Source organism: Armigeres subalbatus, chromosome 2, assembly GCF_024139115.2.
Source record: "Armigeres subalbatus isolate Guangzhou_Male chromosome 2, GZ_Asu_2, whole genome shotgun sequence".
In the NCBI taxonomy this organism is placed as follows: Eukaryota; Metazoa; Arthropoda; class Insecta; order Diptera; family Culicidae; genus Armigeres; species Armigeres subalbatus.
The window spans coordinates 427536701-427560352 of NC_085140.1; the positions used below are offsets into that span (position 1 = coordinate 427536701).

The 23652-nt window shown below is 39.5% G+C and overlaps 2 protein-coding genes and 8 non-coding genes across 10 annotated transcripts in view; 3 read left to right on the forward strand and 7 right to left on the reverse strand.

Moving 5' to 3' along the window:
* Positions 1-12095: 12095 nt before the first annotated feature.
* On the reverse strand, positions 12096-12167 carry Trnam-cau (transfer RNA methionine (anticodon CAU)). The gene has a single exon. It is a non-coding gene; the product is annotated as a tRNA-Met (tRNA).
* Positions 12168-13052: 885 nt separating this feature from the next.
* On the reverse strand, positions 13053-13125 carry Trnak-cuu (transfer RNA lysine (anticodon CUU)). The gene has a single exon. It is a non-coding gene; the product is annotated as a tRNA-Lys (tRNA).
* A 252-nt stretch (positions 13126-13377) lies between these two features.
* Trnan-guu (transfer RNA asparagine (anticodon GUU)) lies at positions 13378-13451 on the reverse strand. Its single transcript has one exon. It is a non-coding gene; the product is annotated as a tRNA-Asn (tRNA).
* A 1588-nt stretch (positions 13452-15039) lies between these two features.
* Positions 15040-15111, forward strand: Trnam-cau (transfer RNA methionine (anticodon CAU)). Its single transcript has one exon. It is a non-coding gene; the product is annotated as a tRNA-Met (tRNA).
* Positions 15112-15418: 307 nt separating this feature from the next.
* Trnad-guc (transfer RNA aspartic acid (anticodon GUC)) lies at positions 15419-15490 on the reverse strand. Its single transcript has one exon. It is a non-coding gene; the product is annotated as a tRNA-Asp (tRNA).
* Positions 15491-17681: 2191 nt separating this feature from the next.
* Positions 17682-17754, reverse strand: Trnak-cuu (transfer RNA lysine (anticodon CUU)). The gene has a single exon. It is a non-coding gene; the product is annotated as a tRNA-Lys (tRNA).
* A 1551-nt stretch (positions 17755-19305) lies between these two features.
* On the reverse strand, positions 19306-19379 carry Trnan-guu (transfer RNA asparagine (anticodon GUU)). The gene has a single exon. It is a non-coding gene; the product is annotated as a tRNA-Asn (tRNA).
* A 986-nt stretch (positions 19380-20365) lies between these two features.
* Positions 20366-20438, reverse strand: Trnak-cuu (transfer RNA lysine (anticodon CUU)). The gene has a single exon. It is a non-coding gene; the product is annotated as a tRNA-Lys (tRNA).
* Positions 20439-21762: 1324 nt separating this feature from the next.
* LOC134210344 (uncharacterized) lies at positions 21763-22764 on the forward strand. Its single transcript, XM_062686391.1, has one exon. The coding sequence runs from the start codon at positions 21763-21765 to the stop codon at positions 22762-22764; it is 1002 nt and encodes a 333-aa protein (XP_062542375.1).
* A 93-nt stretch (positions 22765-22857) lies between these two features.
* LOC134210345 (uncharacterized) overlaps positions 22858-23652 on the forward strand; it is a 32094-nt gene continuing 31299 nt past the window's right edge. The window contains exon 1 of the mRNA XM_062686392.1: positions 22858-23603. Within this exon, the coding sequence (XP_062542376.1) occupies positions 22858-23603 (746 nt within the window). The remainder of the gene's footprint in view (positions 23604-23652) is intronic.

A 23652-nucleotide genomic window follows, 5' to 3' on the forward strand; every position in this document is an offset into this window, starting at 1 on the left:
ATTTAGCAAAGCAAAATTATTTCTTGCGATCGCCCAGGTTTATCTGATTATATACGAGTAGATATCTAGATACAATAAGGATGGTAGGCGTATGAAAAAATCTAAAAATGGCTGAGGAAGAAGACATCAAGAATTAACTTATGAATAATCTTCTACCGAAACGAAAAATCATTTTCAAAATGAGCATGAGCATGAGCATGATTGACCGCCCACGGTTGCTACTCCGTTATTGCCAGGTCAGCTGTAATTACACAGAGAACCAACAGATGAAGTTTGGGACTAACATCATCTTCAATGTGTAAGAACTGGTGACCCAAAAATAAGCAATACCAGCGCCGGTCGTGTCCGAATGCAGGTCAATTGAGGAATGGGTAGGATAATGTTGACATGATTCTCGTTTTGATAGAAGCCGACGAGTCATCTGCACTTCCACGAGAAATCACTGGGATGTTGGATATATGGGGTAGGAAGTGTGGCAGGGTTCGTTTTGGTAAACGGTATGCCGTGTATAGCGTGTAGTTTGATCGATAAAAACTAATAATTTTAATTTAAGGCCGCACAAAGCAGAACAAAATTTCGGTGACCGGCTGATCGTTCTGCTTACCGCACAAAGCAAAACAAAGTTTCGATGACCGGCCGATCGTTCTGCTTCCCGAAGAAAACATGTCTGGACGCAATCTAAACTTTAACTTTCTAATTAATTTACTCACCCGCACTACGCAGAACAAGATTTCGGTAACCAGCCGATCGTTCTGCTTACCGCACAAAGCAGAACACAATTTGGATGACCGGCTGATCGTTCTACTTAATGAAGAAAACATGGACGCGATCTACGATCGTTCTACGTCCTACAAAACACGAACAGACCTGCACTGTTTATTTCACTTTCTTATTCATTTACCCACCCGCACAACAGAACCGGACATTTCTCGCGTGATTTCCGAAAACGTCGCAAGTCCAAAAGAGAGGCTCTCTTTGTTTACTTTCTCTTTTGATTATTACAAAGCCATACTAACATTTACATTGGATTTTCCAGCACCGATCTGAAGAAAATAGCTTTGTCTAGTGTGCTGGGATGAAAATATTGCAACAAATTTTAAACTAGCCTAGATATTAGCAAAAGAGAGCGTAATGAAAGAGAGTCCCTCATTCGGACCCACGACGCTCTCAAAAATCACGCGAGATTTAGATAATTGCGGGATCATTTTATGTCCAATACAAAGCACATAAAAACGGATTGTTTCATTTTCTTGGATTTTTTTCTAACCAGCACTCAGAATCTGACATTTCTCGCTTAACTTTTCAAAAGGTCCCAAGCAACATCTCTTCCATGAATCAATTCTAATAGCGCAATCAACAGAACAACATGAAAGCTATTGATTACAGTATTCAAATTAATTCACTAAAAAAAATGCTACGAAAAAGCTTGCACTCACATGTTACATCGAGAAAATTGAAAAAAATAATAATAAAAGAGTTAGAGTGGAGATCAAGTGTGTCCAGCTTTTCCAATTATATGATGTGAATTATAAAAATATAACAGAAATGCACACGCAACAAGTACAAATTTTGAAAACACGTTTTTAATATTGAGCTTGAGAGCCATTTCGTTTTATATAAAAACATTTTAATTTAAGCAAGAAGTAGTGATTAATTTCAAATAACTATGCTTCTGAACTGGTGACAGAAATATAAAGTTTAGCTTTTCATCAGAGGTTGCAGAAAAATTAATAAGCCAAATGAACAAGACAGTTGATACAGAATCCAATTTCGGTGAAATTCCTGGGGGGTTCCGGGTCTACTATTAATTTATATTTCATTGACAATCTGATAGATGAAATATAAATTAAAAGGTGTTGCCTTTCTTTCACGTTGACCATAAAATTGCATTAGTTTGCTGATATCTGACTAATTTTACAGATTGTATAACATCATAACTATTTGTACAATATTTAACTGATCTTCTGTTAATTCAAATTATATTTACTGTTTTATCTATAGATATTATGTCTTGAATATTTCCACCATTACCGATTTTTCATTCATTGTAAAAATACTAAGCTACACACATTAAACAAATATATTTCAAAAATAAAACGAGCAAATCGCAGAACAACTATATATTGCTCACTAATATCAAAAACAAATTTAAATTGCGAAATTATTTTAAAATTTATTATTAAAAAATTATAGACAGTAAGAAACGAGCCAGCCGAGGGCTACACTGCCGCAATCTGAAAAAGCAACGCCAAATTACAACATATTTACATGTTTTCCATTTTTCTGTTAAATAACTCGATGAGTACAACTTGATAACACCATTTTTTGCAAAATGGCACACACGTCTTCAGTCTACGGCAGTCTCTATAATGAAGACAATAATAATAATGATCATCGAAAGTACTCGGTCTGAAGAAAGGCTTGGGCCTTCTAGAGAACTTGCAAAATTCATAGCAAAGTAATAACCAAAATTTCATTAAAAACATCTTTTTCAAAGTATTTAAATTTAAAAACTTGTATAGAATGAAAAGAAAAGCACGATGTCCTCATTCATTGGACAACTATGCGGTTACAGGCAGTATAGCTTTCTTGAAGAAGGTTAGTTGGGGAAAATACCTAATAAATTACAAATATTGAACTCTTCAAAAGTAGCCGAGTGAATACACGGAGGATCAAAAAAATACCCAAATACTACATTTAAACATGCATTGCAGTTTATATTATTGGTCGATATCACAGGTTCTTCATAATCTGGACAATTGAAAATTGCCAAAAAATTATCACAGTACCCCATCTAAAAGCGATCTTGGCTCAAAAAAATAGTACCATGGAAGCATTGTCGCGCTACATAAATTTTAATCCCAACCACCTTGATTATAGCCCTAATATTCAGTAAGCTACCGAAACGAAAAATCATTTTCAAAATCTGATGAAACTGCTGCCACTAAGATATTTAGGGGACCTGAGTCCTGAGTAGAGCAAAAGACGGCCTAAAGATCTTTATTCTTGGCATTAACATGTTCCTAGATAAGATGTTGGTGGATTTCTTTATAGATGCTACACCACCAAGAGCCTCTGATACGATGTCCCGCTGAATCAACCACTTATTTGTAGATTTCGCTTTCGCCCCTACGCAAGGTGTGACCGATCCAGCCCCACTTCCGTTCCTCTATCTCAGTAATTGCTTTCGGCATCCTATGACACGGACGATGGAGCTCGGAGTTTCAGACCCAAATGTGAGCCCCACCATGCTCCAGTTCTTCAATAAAGTTCTTTTCTCCGTGACATTTTTCAGTCGACCTGTATTAAACCGTTGTTCGACTCTCACCTCTGTAGACGAATCCACGCTATGCGCAGGAGTATTTCGCCAATGAGAAGGTGATTTTCAGCCATGATATTAGCACTACGCTTATTCCTCAAACCAAGAAGACTTCCATGTGAATCCATGATGCAGATGTAATCGATTTGATTTTTAGCAAAGGCTTCACGGGAGACCCACGTGACCTTGTGAACCGGTGGATGGGGAAGATCGATCACCTGATCGGCATGTCGTTGTTACCAAAGAATTCTGCGAAAAGCTTCCCGCCTTCTTTCATGCCTCCGAGATTCTGACGTCCGTGGGGGACAGAAATCTGTACAGTACCGACATCCGTCCACATCCGTCCAATAAATCATAGGGGATTTAAAGTAATTAATTGACAAATATTGTATCTTACCCTGTTCATATATTGCTACATTTGTAACACTCGCATTTTTGTTCATTTTGTAAAAATCCTGTGAATCGTTCGGAGAACTTAATTTAATGCATCTTATCCCATAACAGTAAAATAGGCTTTACTAGCTTGCTTATCTGTGGTAAGCTGGAAATTATTGAGTTTGTGAGGATGATTGACAAACGATTTACAAAATCAACCCAATTGCAAATGTTACAAATATGTGATCATGGGCAGTATACTTGACAGTAAGCTTTTAGGCCATTGAGATGGAAAGTAGGCTTCGATATTAAAACAACATAAGTCAAAAACAAATTGCCACCCACCGAGATCATAGTTTCTGGCGCCATTTTTATGCGTGTAGAACAGTGGTTCTCAACGTGCAGCAGTTTTTCGATTTTTGAAATAATTAAACGATTAAAAAATATGGGTTCTTTGGGAAAGTTTACCCTAAATAAGCCAAAGAATTTATTGAGACAATAAAACGAGATACATCTTTTGACGGGAAAGTTCAATTATGTATTTTAAGATTCCATAACAATGCTTTGTACATAATATGCATGGCGGTCAGTAAATAAAATCTAGGAATAAAATCTTGCCAACTTCAACCATCATAGTGTATGGAGGTCTGTGCAACAAAAGATTAGAAGAACAAAACGTTTATTGACTAAAATCTAGAATCTAGAGGTTTGGAAACCTCTATTTGAGAGAGAGGCATGGGGGCCTCAGTAGCTTCGGAAGCCTTCGCTTCGGAAGCCTCCTTTCAAGAGGTTCGAAAACCTCCTCTCAAAAAGGTCTCAGAGGCTTCCTCCCAAGTGGCTAGGAATCCTTCTTTCAAGAGGCTCAGGAAGCCTCCTTTCAAAAGGCTCGAAAGCCACCTTTCAAGAGGCTCAGAAGCCTCCTTTCAAGAGACTCAGGAAGCCTCCTTTCAAGAGACTCAGGAAGCCTCCTTTCAAGAGGCTCAGGAAGCCTCCTTTCAAGAGGCTCAGGAAGCCTCCTTTCAAGAGGCTCAGAAGCCTCCTTTCAAGAGGCTCAGGAAGCCTTCTTTCAAGAGGCTCAGGAAGCCTCCTTTCAAGAGGCTCAGGAGGCCTCCTTTCAAGAGGCTCGGAACTCCTTTCAAGAGGCTCAGAGCCTTCTTTCAAGAGGCTCAGAAGCCTCCTTTCAAGAGGCTCAGAGCCTCCTTTCAAGAGGCTCCAGAGCCTCCTTTCAAGAGGCTCAGAAGCCTCCTTTCAAGAGGCTCAGAGCCTTCTTTCAAGAGGCTCAGGAAAGCCTCCTTTCAAGAGGCTCAGAGCCTCCTTTCAAGAGGCTCAGGCCTCCTTTCAAGAGGCTCAGGAAGCCTCCTTTCAAGAGGCTCAGAAGCCTCCTTTCAAGAGGCTCAAGCCTCCTTTCAAGAGGCTCTGGAAGCCTCCTTTCAAGAGGCTCAAGCCTCCTTTCAAGAGGCTCGGAGAGCCTCCTTTCAAGAGGCTCAGGCCTCCTTTCAAGAGGCTCAGAAGCCTCCTTTCAAGAGGCTCGGAAGCCTCCTTTCAAGAGGCTCGGAAGCCTCCTTTCAAGAGGCTTGAAAGACTCCTTTCAAGAGGCTCGGAAGCTTCCTTTCAAGAGGCTCGGAAGCCTCTTTTCAAGCGACTCGGAAGCTTCCTTCCAAGAGGCTCAGAAGTTTCCTTTCAAGAGGCTCGGAAGCCTCCTTTCAAGATGCTAGGGAGCCTTCTTTCAAGAGGCACGGAAGCCCCCTTTCAAGAGGCTCGAAGCCTCCTTTCAAGAGGCTCAGGAAGCCTCCTTTCAAGAGGCTCAGGAAGCCTCCCTTCAAGAGGCTAAGAAGCGTTCTTTGAAGAGGCTCGGAAGCCTCCTTTCAAGAGGCTCGGAAGCCTCCTTTCAAGAGGCTCGGAAGCCTCCTTTCAAGAGGCTCGGAAGCCTCCTTTCAAGAGGCTCGGAAGCCTCCTTTCAAGAAGCTTTCTTTTATGAAGCTCTGAAGCCTTCTTTCACGAAGCTTGGAAGCCTATTTTCAAGAGGCTCAGAAGCGTCCTTTCAAGATGCTCGGAAGGCTTCTTCAAGAGGCTAAGAAGCGTCCCTTCAAGATGTTCAGAAATCTCCATTTAAGAGGCTCGGAAGCCTCCCTTAAAAATGCTCGGGAACCTGCTATGAAGAGGAAGTTTCACAGAATTACGAAGAGGCTCAAAAGCCTCAGACAACATTTTGAAGAGCCATAGATTGCTTTAATTTTCAAGTCCGTTTTCCACATATCGTATGAGGATGCTGGGTCATTAGGCCGAATGAGAAGTGGGGAGTGAGAAGCGAGTAGTGCGAAGTGAGGAAGAAGTAAAACGAAAGAATAAAGAAGGAAGTAAAAAAAAGGAAAAAGAAATAAGGAAAAAGAAAGAAGGGAGAAGGAAGAAGAAAGGAAGAAGAGAGAAGGAGGAAGAAGAAATAAGGAATAACAATGAAGGAAGAAAGAATAAATAAGCAAGAAGAAAAGGGAAGAAAGAAGTAAAAAAGTAGAAGGAAGAGCTAAAATGAAAAAAGGAAGATGAAAAAGGGGAAAAAGAATATAAGAAGAAACAATGAAGACGAGAGAAGGAAGAAACAAGAATTAAGAAGGAAGAAAGAAGAAAAAGAAAAGAAGTAAGAAGAGGGGAGAATAAGAAAAAAGAATGAAGAAGGAAGAAGGACGAAAAAATAAAGAAGGAAATGGGAAGAAGGAAGAAGGAAAAAAAGGAAGAAGAAAGAAGGAAGAAGGGAGATGGAAGAAAGAAGAAGGAAGAAGGAAAAAGGAAGATGGAAGAAGGAAGAAGGAAAGAAGAAGGAAGAAAAGGAAGAATGAGGATGATTGACAAACAATTTACAAAATCAACCCAATTGCAAATATTACAAATATGTGATCATGGGCAGTATACTTGACAGTAAGCTTTTAGGCCATTGAGATGGAAACTAGGCTTTGATATTAAAACAACATAAATCAAAAACAAATCGCCACCCACCGAGATCATAGTTTCTGGCGCCATTTTTATGCGTGTAGAACAGCGGTTCTCAACGTGCAGCAGTTTTTCGATTTTGAAATAATTAAACGATTAAAAATATGGGTTCTTTGGGAAAGTTTACCCTAAATAAGCCAAAGAATTGATTGAGACAATTAAACGAGATACATCTTTTGACGGGAAAGTTCAATTATGTATTTTAAGATTCCATAACAATGCTTTGTACATAATATGCATGGCGGTCAGTAAATAAAATCTAGGAATAAAATCTTGCCAACTTCAACCATCATAATGTATGGAGGTCTGTGCAACAAAAGATTAGAAGAACAAAAAGTTTATTGACTAAAATCTAGAATCTAGAGGTTTGGAAACCTCTATTTGAGAGAGAGGCATGGGGGCCTCAGTAGCTTCGGAAGCCTTCGCTTCGGAAGCCTCCCTTCAAGAGGTTCGAAAACCTCCTCTCAAAAGTCTCAGAAGCTTCCTCCCAAGTGGCTAGGAATCCTTCTTTCAAGAGGCTCGGAAGCCTCCTTTCAAGAGGCTCGAAAGCCACCTTTCAAGAGGCTCGGAAGCCTCCTTTCAAGAGACTCGGAAGCCTCCTTTCAAGAGACTCGGAAGCCTCCTTTCAAGAGGCTCGGAAGCCTCCTTTCAAGAGGCTCGGAAGCCTCCTTTCAAGAGGCTCGGAAGCCTTCTTTCAAGAGGCTCGGAAGCCTCCTTTCAAGAGGCTCGGAGGCCTCCTTTCAAGAGGCTCGGAACTCCTTTCAAGAGGCTCGGAAGCCTTCTTTCAAGAGGCTCGGAAGCCTCCTTTCAAGAGGCTCGGAAGCCTCCTTTCAAGAGGCTCGGAAGCCTCCTTTCAAGAGGCTCGGAAGCCTCCTTTCAAGAGGCTCGGAAGCCTCCTTTCAAGAGGCTGGAAGCCTCCTTCAAGAGCTCAAGCCTCCTTTCAAGAGGCTCAGAAGCCTTCTTTCAAGAGGCTCGGAAGCCTCCTTTCAAGAGGCTCAGGAAGCCTCCTTTCAAGAGGCTCAGGCCTCCTTTCAAGAGGCTCAGAAGCCTCCTTTCAAGAGGCTCAGGAAGCCTCCTTTCAAGAGGCTCAGAAGCCTCCTTTCAAGAGGCTCAGAAGCCTCCTTTCAAGAGGCTCGGAAGCCTCCTTTCAAGAGGCTCAGAAGCCTCCTTTCAAGAGGCTCAGAAGCCTCCTTTCAAGAGGCCTGGAAGCCTCCTTCAAGAGGCTCAGGCCTCCTTTCAAGAGGCTCAGAAGCCTCCTTTCAAGAGGCTCAGAAGCCTCCTTTCAAGATGCTCGGAAGCCTCCTTTCAAGAGGCTCCAGAAGCCTCCTTTCAAGAGGCTCAAGCCTCCTTTCAAGAGGCTCAGAAGCCTCCTTTCAAGAGGCTCAGAAGCCTCCTTTCAAGAGGCTCAGAAGCCTCCTTTCAAGAGGCTCGAAGCCTCCTTTCAAGAGGCTCAGAAGCCTCCTTTCAAGAGGCTCAGCCTCCTTTCAAGAGGCTCAAGCCTCCTTTCAAGAGGCTCAGAAGCCTCCTTTCAAGAAGTTTTCTTTATGAAGCTCTGAAGCCTTCTTTCACGAAGCTTGGAAGCCTATTTTCAAGAGGCTCAGAAGCGTCCTTTCAAGATGCTCGGAAGGCTTCTTCAAGAGGCTAAGAAGCGTCCCTTCAAGATGTTCAGAAATCTCCATTTAAGAGGCTCGGAAGCCTCCCTTCAAAATGCTCGGGAACCTGCTATGAAGAGGAAGTTTCACAGAATTACGAAGAGGCTCAAAAGCCTCAGACAACATTTTGAAGAGCCATAGATTGCTTTAATTTTCAAGTCCGTTTTCCACATATCGTATGAGGATGCTGGGTCATTAGGCCGAATGAGAAGTGGGGAGTGAGAAGCGAGTAGTGCGAAGTGAGGAAGAAGTAAAACGAAAGAATAAAGAAGGAAGTATGAAGAAGGAACAAGAAATAAGGAAGAAGAAAGAAGGTAGAAGGAAGAAGAAAGAAAGAAGAGAGAAGAAGGAAGAAGATATAAGGAATAACAATGAAGGAAGAAAGAATAAATAAGGAAGAAGGAAAGGGAAGAAAGAAGAAAAAAGAAGAAAGAAGGTAGAAGGAAAAGGAAGAGCGAAAATGAAAAAAGGGAAAACGAAAAAGGGGAAAAAGAAGAAAAGGGAGAAGAAACAATCAAAGCGAGAGAAGGAAGAAACAAGAGTTAAGGAGGAAGAAAGAAGACAAAGAAAAGAAGTAAGAAGAGGGGAGAATAAGAAAAAATGATGAAGAAGGAAGAAGGACGATAAAGAAGGAAATGGGAAGAAGGAAGAAGGAAAAAAAGGAAGAAGAAAGAAGGAAGAAGGGAGATGGGAAAAGAAGAAGGAAAAGGGAAGATGGAAGAAGGAAAGAAGAAGAAGGAAGAAGAAAGAAAAGGAAGATGGAAGAAGCAAGAAAGAAAAAGAGGGAAAGAAGAAGGAAAAAGGAAGAAGGAAGTTAGAAAAAGGAAGCAGGAAGAAGGAAGAAAGAAAAAGGAAGACGTAAGAAGGAATAAGAAAAAATTATGAGGAAAGAAGAAAGAAAGTAAATAGAAGAAGGAAAAACGAGGAGGAAGGAAGAAACAAGGATAAGAGAAGAAGCCAGAAGAAAGAAGAGAAAAAAAGGATAAAGGAAGAAGAACGAAGGAAGAATGAAGAAAGGAGAAAGAAGAAAGAAGAAAGAGAAGGAAGAAAGAACAAAGAAGGGAAAAGAAAGAATAAAGGAAGAAAAAGGGAAGAAGAAGAAGAAAGAAAAGGAAGATATAAGAAGGAAGAGCAAGAAAGAAGAAGATGGAAGGAAGAAGGGAGAAAGAAGAAGGAAAAGGAAGAAGGAAGGTGGAAAAAGGAATGTGGAAAAAGGAATGTGGAAAAAGGAAGCAGGAAGAAGGAAGAAAGAAAAAGGAAGACCGAAGAAGGAATAAGGAAAAACTATGAGGAAAGAAGAAAAAGGAAAATAGAAGAAGGAAAAACGAGGAGGAAGGAAGAAGCAAGAATAAGAGAAGAAGCCAGAAGAAAGAAGAGGAAAAAAGGATAAAGGAAGAAGAACGAAGGAAGAATGAAGAAAGGAGAAAGAAGAAATAAGAAATAAGGGAAAAGAAAGAACAAAGAAGGAAGAGGAAGAAGAAGAAAGAAGAAAGAAGGGAAAAGAAAGAATAAAGGAAAGAGAGAAGGAAGAAAGATGAAGGAAGGAAGAAGAAAAATGAAGGAGGAAAGAAGGACCAAGAAGAAGGGAGAGGAAGAAGATAGAAAAAAAAGAGAGATAGAATAAGGAGCAAGTAAGAAGGGAGAAAGAAGAAGGTGTAAGGTGAAAGAATAATTTCTCATTTTTCACTTTTTGCTTCTTTCTGCTCATTTGGCCTAGTGAGGGTATGGCCTATTGACCATTCGGCCTATTGGCCTGACACCCTTATGAGCTATGCTCATTTTAATTACGAAATTACGTCATTAGCAGTCATGAGCCTAATGACCATTCGGCCTATTGGCCTGACACCCTTATGAGCTATGCTCATTTTCATTTACAGCGAAAAACAATATGGATTACCGCAATGAATGTAAAATTTCGAAGGGGTACCTATCAAGAAAAAGGTTGAGAACCGCTGGTGTAGAACATAATTGCATCAAAATTAAGTGTGGTTTAATTGCAAATTGGGACTAAAAAAGTAAGATAAGCGGAATACAAATCTAGACCAACATTTGAAAAGGGCGTAACAGCCAAAATTTATTCCTTCTGATTTTTTGTCTACATATATAGCAATATATGTAGACGAGGAATCAGAAGGAATAAATTTTGGCTGTTACGCCCTTTTCAAATGTTGATCTAGAAATCAAAGGCATCCCTACTCAAGGTTCGTATTTAACTATTTACAGTGGTAGTTTACTCATCTAAATCTAATCTGCTACAGTTTATATAATATTTAGTTAATAAAAGCTAATCCGTACAGCTTCCACGGTGGACGGATTTCGATTTAAGAGGCGTTGCTTAAATTCATTATTTTATAATATTTTTGTAATTTCTTATGTGTACATGCCCAACAATTCGGAAATAGAGGCCTTCGTGCTCCTATATCAACGCTAAACGTTTCATTTCCATTCGTTTTCAATTTTTAAGATCCTTTTTCACATACTGAGGTGCTTTCGATGCCGCACGGTGTTCGATTATGTTAAGGTTCAGAAACCTTGTTCTGATTCTGTCAACGATTATCCTTTCATTTATAGTTTCCCACTTCAAATGTGCGGAGTGTTCGAGTAGACGAAAATAGCTCAATAATATCAAATGTTGATAAGATAGCAAAATGAGATATGGACATGATTGATATAAGAGATAAAAGATCAGACGATAATATCAATATTTTGCACTAAAATATCATAAGAAGATCAAGTTATGCTATTTGTAAGAAGTGATCAATATCATGTGCCATTAGTTTGTTCTTATCAATAGCATATCTTGATATTTAAATGATATTTCGGTGCAAATTTTTGATATTGTTGCATGTTCTTTTATCTCTTATATCAATCAAGTCCATATCATGTTTTGTTATTCTGTTCATAGCTTCTGCCCGGGGTGCCATGACGCTTATTAGAAACCCAAAGCTTCCGGTGAAAAATATTTTTCATTCAGCCAGAGCATTATTGGACTGCAAATAATCTTCTGACTAAATTTAAGCCCGTAAGTTATTTAAAAAAATTACAATAATTAAATTAAATTCTCCTCCATAATCCTTTACTTACCTAATATTTATATAAAAGTGTTCCATACGAATACAAACTAATATGACAATATAATTGACGATATGAGTTTTCTTTTTGTTTCTTATTCTTATTCCTTTTTTCTTAATGATCAACTTTTGGTTGATGTTCCGCAGAACCGCAACAAGCGAATTTTTGACTGACTTGTGATGTTTTGTTCAAAGAAATTATTTAATATAAAAATTTATGCGTAATTGATTTTTTTAGGGTATTGAGATTATTACATATCTTGAATCTATTATAAAAACCTAGTCTTAATCCAAAATTTCATGAATTTTTGTGCACTGGAACTATTTTAAATCAATTTCGAAAAACCTAATCATTATGCGTATTGAACACCTCTAACTTGATTTTGCTTTGGTTCGAGCTGCCAACCTGTGATCAAATTTAGGGTCTATGAGTGTGAAAAAAATATGTTGTAGCTCAGAAAAAGGTGTTCTATCGAATGAATAAAAAAATAAGCTTTTTTTTTGTTTTTCAAAATAAAAACCCAATTTGTGTAGAGGTCCTCTATTATGGGTTTGAGGGATAGTGGTACGGTTTATGATTCATTGGATTCGCTACACGACGCTTGATCCGGTTGGTTTAGCAGAACCCAGCCCCCTCCTTTGTGCTCTACTGTTCATTAGACGGACTCATCTTATCCTTAAAAAATAATCAGATAGCAGAGCGTAGTTTCGATCTACGGACCTCTGGGTTATGGGCCCAGCACGCTTCCACTGCGCCACTCTGCTCAGATAGCGTTAATGATGAAAATTGTTGACAATGTTTCAGCACGTCATATCGTGTGAATTAACTAATTTGTTGGAACGTATAACGCTTGAATGATCCTAAAACTCTTCCCAACAGAAAACTGTTCTAAACGTAATATGTAGCTCGTGGGATCAAATTTCTCGAATGTCATGACTTAATATCATTTGACATTGAAAACAATCACGACAAATTCCAAAAATGGCTGCCACTCCTTGCGTTTTTCCTCGCACAAGTGTAAAATTAAAGGCGATTAGCACATCTGAAAATCACTTTTTTTTGTTTATGCTTTTCGCTGTTGCCTATCGTTTGCCGTTTGGAGTTATGTGCCCCTAAAAGCGCTATGTACTTTTGAAATTGGTTTCGAACGAGATTCACCTTAATTTCGACTTCTATTGCCGCAAATTTCAAATTAAAAGCAAGACTAAAACCAAGCTTAAGTTTCGAAAATCACAGGAGCATTCATCCAAAGTCATCATCAGTTGAAAATTAATTCTTGAAATTATTTTCGACAAATTAGTGAGCCATGACATGTGAATTGACATTTTTTTATCCCTGTATGTTGTATTTGTATGTATGATGGTTTAGTCAAAAGTGTTGCAATATTTCGCTTTGAATTTGTTTCAATTCCCTCTAGCAAAATCGAATTTTGAAACACTTTTATGTCTAATAAATTCGCACGATACCATTAATTAAATGCTTCGGATCTCAAATTAATGATAATTTTCATTTCTGTGGCACGGTGTTCTTGAAAACTTTCGTTGTTATATTTTGTTGTTGTTTTTTCTCTTATCTTTTTCATTTTTATATCTTTCTTTAGTCTTTACATTTCATGTCAGATAGATAAAGATTATTTTAAAAAGAATCCTCGCCCAACGTGGGGCTCGAACCCACGACCCTGAGATTAAGAGTCTCATGCTCTACCGACTGAGCTAGCCGGGCACTTACGAATTATTAGCAGTAACAAAGTACGTATGATGATGAAGCTTTGTACCCATCCAGAGTCTAAAATGTAACCAAATTTTGAATTATTTTGAAAAATATGTTCTTAGAATACTTACAAGTTTCTTAAATGTTTATCGTCAAGATAATAAAATAATTGTTTGTACATACAAATGAACAATATAATAATAAGAAATACATTCAGTTTTTAAACCACTAGTCGGCAATGCAGATAACAACCTAAAAAAAATCCGCCCCCGGGTGGACTCGAACCACCAACCTTTCGGTTAACAGCCGAACGCGCTAACCGATTGCGCCACGAAGGCGATGGGAAATTGTGTCGCTACTGCCCTTTTCCATCCAAGCTCATTTAGCTGTATTGAACTTGAACTTGAAATGGTATCCGTGTCAGCTGAGTTTCGCCGAACATCATTTGGGCAGAATACGAATCTCAAGGTCGCAAATAAAAGCTAATCTAATGTGGTTCATTCATCGTCATAAAGTATCATTTGTCGCTGTATTTGTCGGTAGGCCACACACAACGTCGAGAACACCGATGGAGCGCAGTACGCCCATGAAATTCCTTTTGTATAAATGCTTTTATGGTATCGTCTTCAGCATGCTTCGTCAATGGCGCTATTGTCGTTGTCCAACCAACAACAAACTCGTCGTAATTTTGAATGGGTTTCCTGATTTTTACGACCCATCTTCAAGGAAGAAGTGTGCGCTTTGCCACGTCTATAAAAAGTGAAGTGCATTATTCCCTGTTTATAGAGTACAACCTCTGGACTTTGGTGGCTTCGATGCTGGGTTGCTACTTTTGTCGGTATTGTCTCGTTAAAAAGTCGTAACCTTAATTAAGGTTCCTTGACATAAATTTTGCGACGGTTCCAGGACAGTTATCATTTCGTGCATTTTACAACATCATAATGTTAAAGGCCTCAAAAACGTTAAACAACTTTGTGACTTTCACAAAGTTTTTTTAATGTGCTGTGATTCATCCGTCGTCTTCTAATCCTTGGATGATTCATCATTTCACTTAATTCGCAAACCCGCTTGCATCACTGCAAAATTCAGTCATCTCATTAAATCGCAACTCTGACTGTGCTGAATACAATCGATTAGTAACAGTTTAATTTATGCACTTGCTGGTGTCACCCATTTATGGCAGTTGACGCCAACGTCTACGCTGAGTGACTAATTTGAAACCGAAAAAAAATCGTTTTTAAATGATAGCTACGACGACGCGTGTCGGTGAACTTGACTTGACAATATTCACACACCCACCTTCTTCCCCAGTCGATTCGAGGTGACACCGAATCAATCGCCTTATCAACAATCTCGAGCAGACTGAAATTACGTCATTAGCAGTCATCGTCGTGATCAGCGTCGTCGTCGTTTCGGTTTTCACACCAAATCAACCTACATTTCCTCCTTCTAGTCTCGTTCGTTTCGAGCACTTCCACACACTGTTGGTTGGTTGGCTGTTACCCTCGTTTCTGCTATGTTGTGAGTGTACACGAACGCATATTTGAGGTTATGTTGCTGTTTCTTTTTCCAAGCACGTTCCGTCTGCAAGCAGCAGCAACAGAAGCAGAAGCTCAAATTAAATTCAACCCCTCGTCGCACTTGGCGCTTTGGCAAGAGTCTCGTGTATCCCCGGTTTCGATGTGTGTGCTTTCCACTTCCACTCTGCTGGGTCGATGTTGTTTTGCGTTTTTGCACGAGGCATGTCTTTCACCCCTCGCACACGCTTCGCTGTGTTGGAGAGCGTGGTTTTTCTCCGGTTCGCTACCTACTTGTGATGTGTCTGCCTGTAGATGTATATTTCTAGTCGGGTAAACCGTTTTCATTTCATTTTGAGGGTTAGAGACGTAGAATATGACTGTCTGCTGGGAAGCGTTTTCTCATCCGAGCAGAGTGGCGCAGTGGAAGCGTGCTGGGCCCATAACCCAGAGGTCCGTAGATCGAAACTACGCTCTGCTAACGTGATTTTTTTTAAAGGTTTACTGCTACAACTGATTACACTAATCGATTAATGTGCTTGATTTATTTGATTTGTTGTCAATTTGGAAATATCCAAACACTCAATTGATCATTTATGTTCGTAATTCAGTTCTATTTTTGTTAAACTACTGTCAATTGATTATGAAAGCTGTAATTTTATACCACTTTTTCAGTAATAAGTTTACTGCTGAATGTTTACAACACTCCTTCATGTTTTTAAAATCACTTAATCAAAACTCTGCAAAAGCAGAAGCATCGGGTAATTCACTCTTCAAAAAATAAAGTACTCCCCGACGGGGAATTGAACCCCGGTCTCCCGCGTGACAGGCGGGGATACTGACCACTATACTATCGAGGACTTATGAATATATTGCAAAAAGTATACCTTGTAAATTACCTTCTTGTGAAAAGCAGGATTTGTGAAATCTATTAGTTCGATATTGAAGTAAGGGATATTGAAGCAAGTTAGAGGAAGAGTATAATGAAAGTTATCAGTGTAGCCAAGATTGACAACGAGTTACAGAACACACAATGTAGACTGTATCTATTCCAACCCAACAGATACGTACATAGTTCGCTGTAAACTGGAAAACTTCTCAACTATTATGTTATCGGTTCACAGTGTACTCTCCTTTACTCGATATCGAAGGGTGAGGGTGCATCGAATGATACAAGATATCAAGATGAGAACGTAACATCCGAAAATTTGCAAAAATAAACTGATCAGAGTAACCAGGATTTGCATTAAGTAACAGTACAGCGTTTTAGAAATAATTAACATTATAAATACAGAAATTTATTAGTATAGATAGATATTAATTTAAATTAAGAATATAGAATATAAAGAATAAAGAAAGTAAAAGAAGAGAATACTTGTAAATTATATAAATTTGTATTGTTCAATGCACGTCCGTAAAAATTAGTACTTGTTGGTTTGTCTTATTGAGAAAGCTCCAGATCTATTCACTTAACGATGGTTTTGTCTTTTTGTGCATTAGTGTAGTGAAAATTAGAAAAATATAAAGTAACACTTAAAAAATAAGAATACGTAAAGGTTATAGAATCACTCCGAAATTGAACTTTCGATAGAAAGCCCGGTGACCCATAGTTTTATATCCAGAATTCTGTTTTCAAACGATTTTTTTTCGCTCGTATTTTTGATCGTTTGGTTTTCAATTTATCATCAAAATGCTTGCTACATTTTTCAAGAACCCTACATAATTTCAAGAAAAACAAGATGGTAATTTAATTAATTTAAAACTGAATTCTGCGTATACCAATCAGAGCTTAAAATATTTATCTTTTTGAAGCAACTTCGGTCCGAATTTTGACAAACCTCGCATGATTATTCAAAACATAGAATGACAAAGTCAGACAACTATTCCACCAAATCATTCATTCTACTGTCACCGAGTGTGCTTACTACCTATGTGCAGAAAAAAACATAAAAGGGGAAGTGCACCGGTTTTGGCCAACTTAGTGCCTAATTTGGCCAACCCTGGAAACACATTTTCCAAAATAATCGATCAGTTGAAAGCAGCGTTGAACCGTGAGGGATATATCTTTTTTTTTAACTAATAAAACCCTCGCGAATTGCTTTATTTTCGGAGTTATTCGCAAAATTGGCCAAATTAGGAACATGACCAAAACCGGTACAGTTCCCCTAAGGCAATCCGTAAGAAACTGCGATCAGCTGACGATTTTTGTTTACCTCGATTTTTTGACAGATTCTGACCGGACTGACAGAACAATTCAAAGGAAAATGTTAAGCGCGGTTTACACCAGAAGTGAGTTTCGTTCAACTGCATACACACTTTGTTTTGATTTCGATTGTCAGTCCCATCGCTGAATGTCCTCATGGATAGCCTAATTAGCATTGTTTATATTGATGTTTACCGTTGAAAGTGCCTCGCGGATGCAAATCGGATTCAGTTCTGTATAACAAATTACTTATCTCATTAAAAAGGTGTTCAGATTTCAGATAATTTATCAATTTGTAGAAAGTGCATATATATTCAATGACTTATATTCAACCAAATACTGACAGTTCAGAGCCGATTATGAATGTGTCTGGGAGTGAGCTGACAAGTGAAGAAAGATAAAAAAAAAATCGATTATTTTACACTCTGATACCAATCGACTCAGCTTGACTTATTGTGGTGATATCTGTATGTCCGTATGTCTGTATGTAATATATGTGAATTTATTTATCTCGTCAACCAACTAACATAAAACAACGTAGACTAGTACATATCCGATATCCTTTGCGGGCACCCTTTGCCCTTGACGGAGGTTAGGGTCTTTTTGTTTTCTTATTTCAATTGGCTCAATTGGCTATGGCGTTCTGGAGAGTATGACAAAATATTGTTTACCCCTATAGCAAGGTTGTAGAAAATTATATCTTCAGCTGTCAGTGAAATTCATTGAATAATTTCATACAGTCAAGTTAAAATGGTATTTGTATCCTTTTTTCCAGTTCTCTCCTTTAGTGCCAGAGAGAATAGTTTGCTCTACTTGCACGACATAATTGTTGCAACAAAACAGATCAGCGCCCAACGTGGGGCTCGAACCCACGACCCTGAGATTAAGAGTCTCATGCTCTACCGACTGAGCTAGCCGGGCTGACATTCAGAAGATGTGTTCGGTTATTCTTGTATTCATTTCCATTTGGTGTAGTGTACACATTTGTCCAAGGGGCCAAGGGTATAAATACTAGTAAAAGGGGTTTTGATTTTAGTGGGTAGTGTAAAAACTATTGCAGTCAGCCTCACACTACTTGAGTCTAAGGTTGTCTAAGTTGAAAAAACATTTTTTCTTCAATAAATTCACGTCTTACAAGGTAAAAGAGAGTTAAACAACTTTGAGGACAAACGCAATGGAGTCCAGTACTTGAAACTTATTCAACAACGAATCAAGAAATCACAATCAGCATTGCAATAAGAATTTAAAATAGGGGAAGTGCACCGGTTTTGGCCAACTTAGTGCCTAATTTGGCCAACCCTGGAAAATACATTTTTTTTCCAAAATAATCAATCAGTTGAAAGCAGCGTTGAACCGTGAGAGATATATCTTTTGATGGAACTAATGAAACTCTCGCGAATTGCTTTATTTTTGGAGTTATTCGCAAAATTGGCCAAATTAGAAACATGGCCAAAACCGGTACAGTTCCCCTATTCCCAGTTGTCATAATATTGAGGTCATTTTGAAATCGAATCCTAACCAGTGGTGGAAATCTGTGAACTTTGCTTACAAAACGAGAATTAGGCAATGCAAAATACTTGCGAGCACTTGTTTTGCCTTTTTCTTGCCTACCTACTACTCGCAGAGAAAACAAAAAAACGAACCCCGAAAAATGTTCGTGAAGCTTAGCGAATCATTCGCGTTAGTTAGCAAAATGTCAAAATCTCGAAACTAGTTTCTTACGGATGTTCGAGCAAGAACACATTTGTTTGTTGTTATTGAGTTTATCTCAAGCGAAATTTGTCCATTGTATTTGTAGTAACCACAAATAATCGTGACCGTGATTTTTGTCTTTGCTCTGCTAGTACTCACGATTCACGAACAAAGCAAGCATAAGAAAAAAGCAGGCAGTAGGGGTTTCCGCGAGTGTGGCATTTTGGGTAGGCACAATTACACTCTTTTCTTACTCGTGAAGCGAGTATTTCCGAATGTTTTTGGTGTTCTTCACTTGTCAGCTCACTTCCAGACACATTCATAGTCGGCTCTGGACTGTCAATATTCAGATGAATATTGGTCATTGAAGATTTTCGTGGATTCTATAAATTATTTCAAATCTAAACACGTTTTAAATGAGTAATATATCACACAGAACTGGGTCTGATTTTCAACCATGAGCCACTTTTAGCGGTAAGCGTCAATTTAAACAAGGCTAATTATGTTTTTTTCTGCACATAGTAAACGCTATCAGTGACAAACAACAAACGGTGGGGAGTAGTATTTGATTATGTCATTCTATGTTTTGAATAGTCATGCGATGTTTGTCAAAAATCGAACTGAAATAGATTCATGAAGTTGAATATTTTACGCTCTCTGGTACTGATCCTTAACTTGGTCCTAAACTGACATGGCCGCGGGACTGTAAGGACATGGCCAGAAAAACTCCACGGATTGCGGCATCGTTGACTGCTTTCGTCGATGGTTTTAAAAATATCTCGCCCCCGGGTGGACTCGAACCACCAACCTTTCGGTTAACAGCCGAACGCGCTAACCGATTGCGCCACGAAGGCAATCTGCTGGTGAGGAGAAATTCATGAGACACTAGACGAACAACTCGCAAACTTTTTATCTTTTTACAGTATTGAGTATTGACTAATGGTATTTATCCTAGCCAGAGGCAATTGAAATGTATTAAATCAAAATAACCTAAAAATGTATGATAGCAAGTAAGGATGAGAGTGATATTCAAGCACCGAACACTTAGTCTAAATAAGATATGAATGCACGTATTACATAATTAATAAACAAACTGACGATGATAAATTTAGTTTGAGCTTTTAGTGGGATGTCTTTACTTGTCAAAAGACGAGTTTGTACAATTCTATTTATTTCCACCACTTGATTGTACTTTTGACAGATACACATTTCGACCTCAACAGTAAGGCAGTTTTCAGTGTCTCGTACTTGATTCGACTTACAATCAAGTTCAATCAACTGGTGGAATTAAATAGAATTGTACAAACTCGTCTAATGACAAGTGAACAAAATTATTTAAAAAATGTTATATGATTGTGTACTTAACAGTGAAGTCACTTGGAAAGTAATTATTTATGACTTGTCTTTAAAATGTTTATCTTTAGAGAAGATTTCTCAAGCTATGTACATTGACCTGTATTTTTAAAATATTTTTAAATCTCTAGACATAAGTTGAATCAATTCATTGTCTTATTCTTTTTCATCTTAACGTCCAAAGTCCCGTTACCGATCGTTGATTTGATAATCAATTGATATTTTTCTGGGTGTTATTTTCATTTCAAATAAATCATTTGAATTTGTGTTACCAGTAGCAATACATTCCAATTTTTAAGATGAAAATGCTGTAATTTAATTTGCCCAACTGTCAATAATATATATCCGGCTCCGTAACGCCAAATGGCAAATGAGCCTTCTAAATAAACGCAAGATTAAAAAACTGTCAACAATGCTCTTAGATTAGCGCACAATACATTTTACTGCTCTATTTGCAGCGAAATTACCGTTACACAAAATAGAACAGCGCCCAACGTGGGGCTCGAACCCACGACCCTGAGATTAAGAGTCTCATGCTCTACCGACTGAGCTAGCCGGGCTGATATTGGGAAGATGTGCATAGTATGAATTCGCCACATTTTAAAGTTGCATTTCTAGTCAAAAATGTTATCTTGTTTTTTTTTCGGCTTATTTGAAGCCAACCTTCCCAATATTTATTGAAGCCTGAATTTTTATTTCAAATACGAGAAATTGTGTGGCTAATCATTTTTGACGAAAGGGTCAATTGAATTTAAGTGCTTCTCACCACTAATTTAAATGAATAATCAAAGTTGTGAATTTAATTTGTAATTTACTAATATCAATACTTGATAATGAAAAAAAACCTGATCAATCCACCTAGCGGTGATGGTGCTTTTCTCGTGCATTTAAAAAAAAAACTTGTGTTTTGTCCATAACTTCTCATCCTATAGTCCGATCTGGCCAATTCGCAATAGGAAACAATGAGACAGGATTACCCGTCGGATGCAACCCGTTGCGAGCAAATAGGTTAAGGGTAAGTGGCCGAAAAATGAACTAAACTTTTTTACGCAATTTTTGTTTAAAATAAGTTAAATTTTGGTCATAACTTCTGATCACATAATCCGATCTGGCCAATTTTCAATAGAGAACTATGAGACAGGATTCCGCGTCGAATGCAACCTGTTGCGAGCAAATTGGTTAAAGTTAAGTGCCTAAGAAGTTGGGAGACTTTTTACGCGTTTTGGCCACTATTTTGGCCATAACTTTGAAGCCCATAGTGCGCTCTAGCCAATTTTCAATAGGAAACAATGGGTCAGGATTCTACGTCGAATGCAACCTGTTGCGAGCAAGGGTTAACGGTAAGCGCCTAAAAAGTTGGCGAGACTTCTTGCGCACACACATACATACACGCATACATACGCACATACACACACTGACATCACCTCCATTCGAACTGGATTCTAATGACCATATTTGATCCGCTTGGACTTATCGCGCATTTTCTCGCTTATTTGAAGTTTCTCCTGCAAGATGTCTGGCGATCCGGAATCACATGGGATGAAGAAATTGGTAACAATATGTTTGAGAAATGGCGGAAGTGGCTAAGCGTTCTGCCGCAAGTAGAAGATGTCAAGATTCCTAGATGTTTCTGGCCAGGATATACGATCAATGAAGCCGACGAGACTCAACTTCACACTTTTGTAGACGCTGGTAAATGTGGGATAGCAGCAACATGCTTCCTACGGTTCATGAAGAACGGAGAGATCTACTGTTCGCTCGTCACCGCTCGTCACTAGAGTAACCCCTCTGAAACTGACATCGATCCCTCGGTTGGAACTACAAGCGGCGGTTATTGGCAGGCGACTGTCGAAAACGGTGCTTGATACGCTATCTATCCAGAACATGAAGAGGTTCTACTGGTCCGACTCTCAAGACGTCTTATGCTGGATCAACTCCGACCACCGGCGCTACAGCCAATTTGTCGGTTTCCGTATTACTGAAATTCTAGAGTTGACCGAACCTCACGAATGGCGATATATACCTAGCAAACTGAACGTAGCCGATGATGCTACCAAGTGGGACGGACTTCCTGATCTTTCTATTGGAAGCAGATGGTTTCAAGGCCCGAGTTTTTTGTGGGAAGGTGAGGAGAAATGGCCATCATCTACCAAACGCGGTGGACAAACGAGCACCGAGTTACTGATAAGTCTGTTAGCCCATCATACGTCTCCAGAGCCGATCATTTGTCTTCAAAACTTTTCGAGCTGGAAACGTTTACAGCACGTCATGGGACTTGTCTTATGGTTCATCACGAACTGCCGTCTCAAGACACAGCGAAGAATTGTCAACTTGGGACCTTTGAATAACGTTGAACTCCGTACGGCTGAATCGCGACTGATACAAATCGCGCAACAGGACGGATACCCGGAAGAAATTCATACACTACAGAGTACATTGAAACTCACCGCAGAACCAGCAAAACTTCTCTCTAAATCAAGTACGCTATACAAGCTCACTCCGTGGATCGATGATCGAGGCATAATGCGGATGAAGACGCGTATCAATGCGTGCCAGTTCGCTACAGAGGATGCGAAGAATCCCATCATCCTTCCAAGAAAACACCACCTAACCACCCTTATCATACACCACTACCACAATAAATACCACCATCAGAATCATGAAACAGTGATTAACGAGTTACGGCAGAAATATCAAATCGCTCGTTTACGCACATGCTACAATCAAGTTCGTCGGAATTGCCAAAGATGCAAAAACGAGCGCGCAGTACCGATCAACCCGATCATGGCCGACCTGCCACCTGGACGTCTAGAGGCATTTTCTCGACCGTTTACTCATACGGGTATCGACTATTTCGGTCCCATTGAAGTTGCTGTCGGCAGATGAAACGAAAAGCGCTGGGGAATGTTGGCGACATGCTTGACCACCCGAGCAATACATATCGAGCTCGTTAACTCGCTTAGCACCGATTCATGTATCATGGCAATCAGAAATTTCATCGCTCGTCGTGGCCAACCTTGCAAGATCTACAGCGATCGAGGGACCAACTTCGTTGGTGCGGATAGAGAACTACAAAGGATCCACACAGCAATCAACCACGACGAAATTATGAGAGAGTTTACAACCGAAGAGACCGAATGGGTGTTCAACCCCCCAATGGCACCGCACATGGGCGGAAGTTGGGAGCGAATTACACGGACCGTCAAAAGTAATTTAATGGGCGTCTGCGTTACCAAGACCTTGACCGATGAAGTCCTTCGGAATCTATTGACTGAGATCGAAAATGTTGTTTATTCCCGACCCCTCACGCACGTTCCAGTAGATGACGACTCCGACCCGGCCCTTACTCCAAACCATTTTCTGGTTGGTTCCTCCAATGGTTCAAAACCTTTAGTAATTATCGATGATAGCCGATATGCTCTGAAGCAGAACATGTGCACCTCACAAATCCTGGCAAACATGTATTGGAAACGCTGGATAAAGGATTATCTTCCGGAGATTACCCGACGATCGAAGTTCCACTCTGTCAAACCCATCGCTATCGGAGACATTGTCGTCATTGCCGACCCGAAACTACCACGGAATTGTTGGCCGAAAGGAAGGGTCATATCTACGAAGGCCAGCCGGGATGACCAGATTCGATCAGCGACCGTTCAGACAGCCTCTGGAGTTTACGAGCGTCCAGTGGCGAAGTTGGCAATTTTAGATGTTCAGCGCGTAGTGCAGTAAGCCAACCGGAAGTTGGCGTTCCCTGGGGGAGTGTTAGCCTACCCC

Coding starts and splice junctions, on each gene's coding strand:
- LOC134210344 (XM_062686391.1), top strand. CDS start 21,763: ATGAAGAGGTTCTACTGGTCCGACTCTCAAGACGTCTTATGCTGGATC.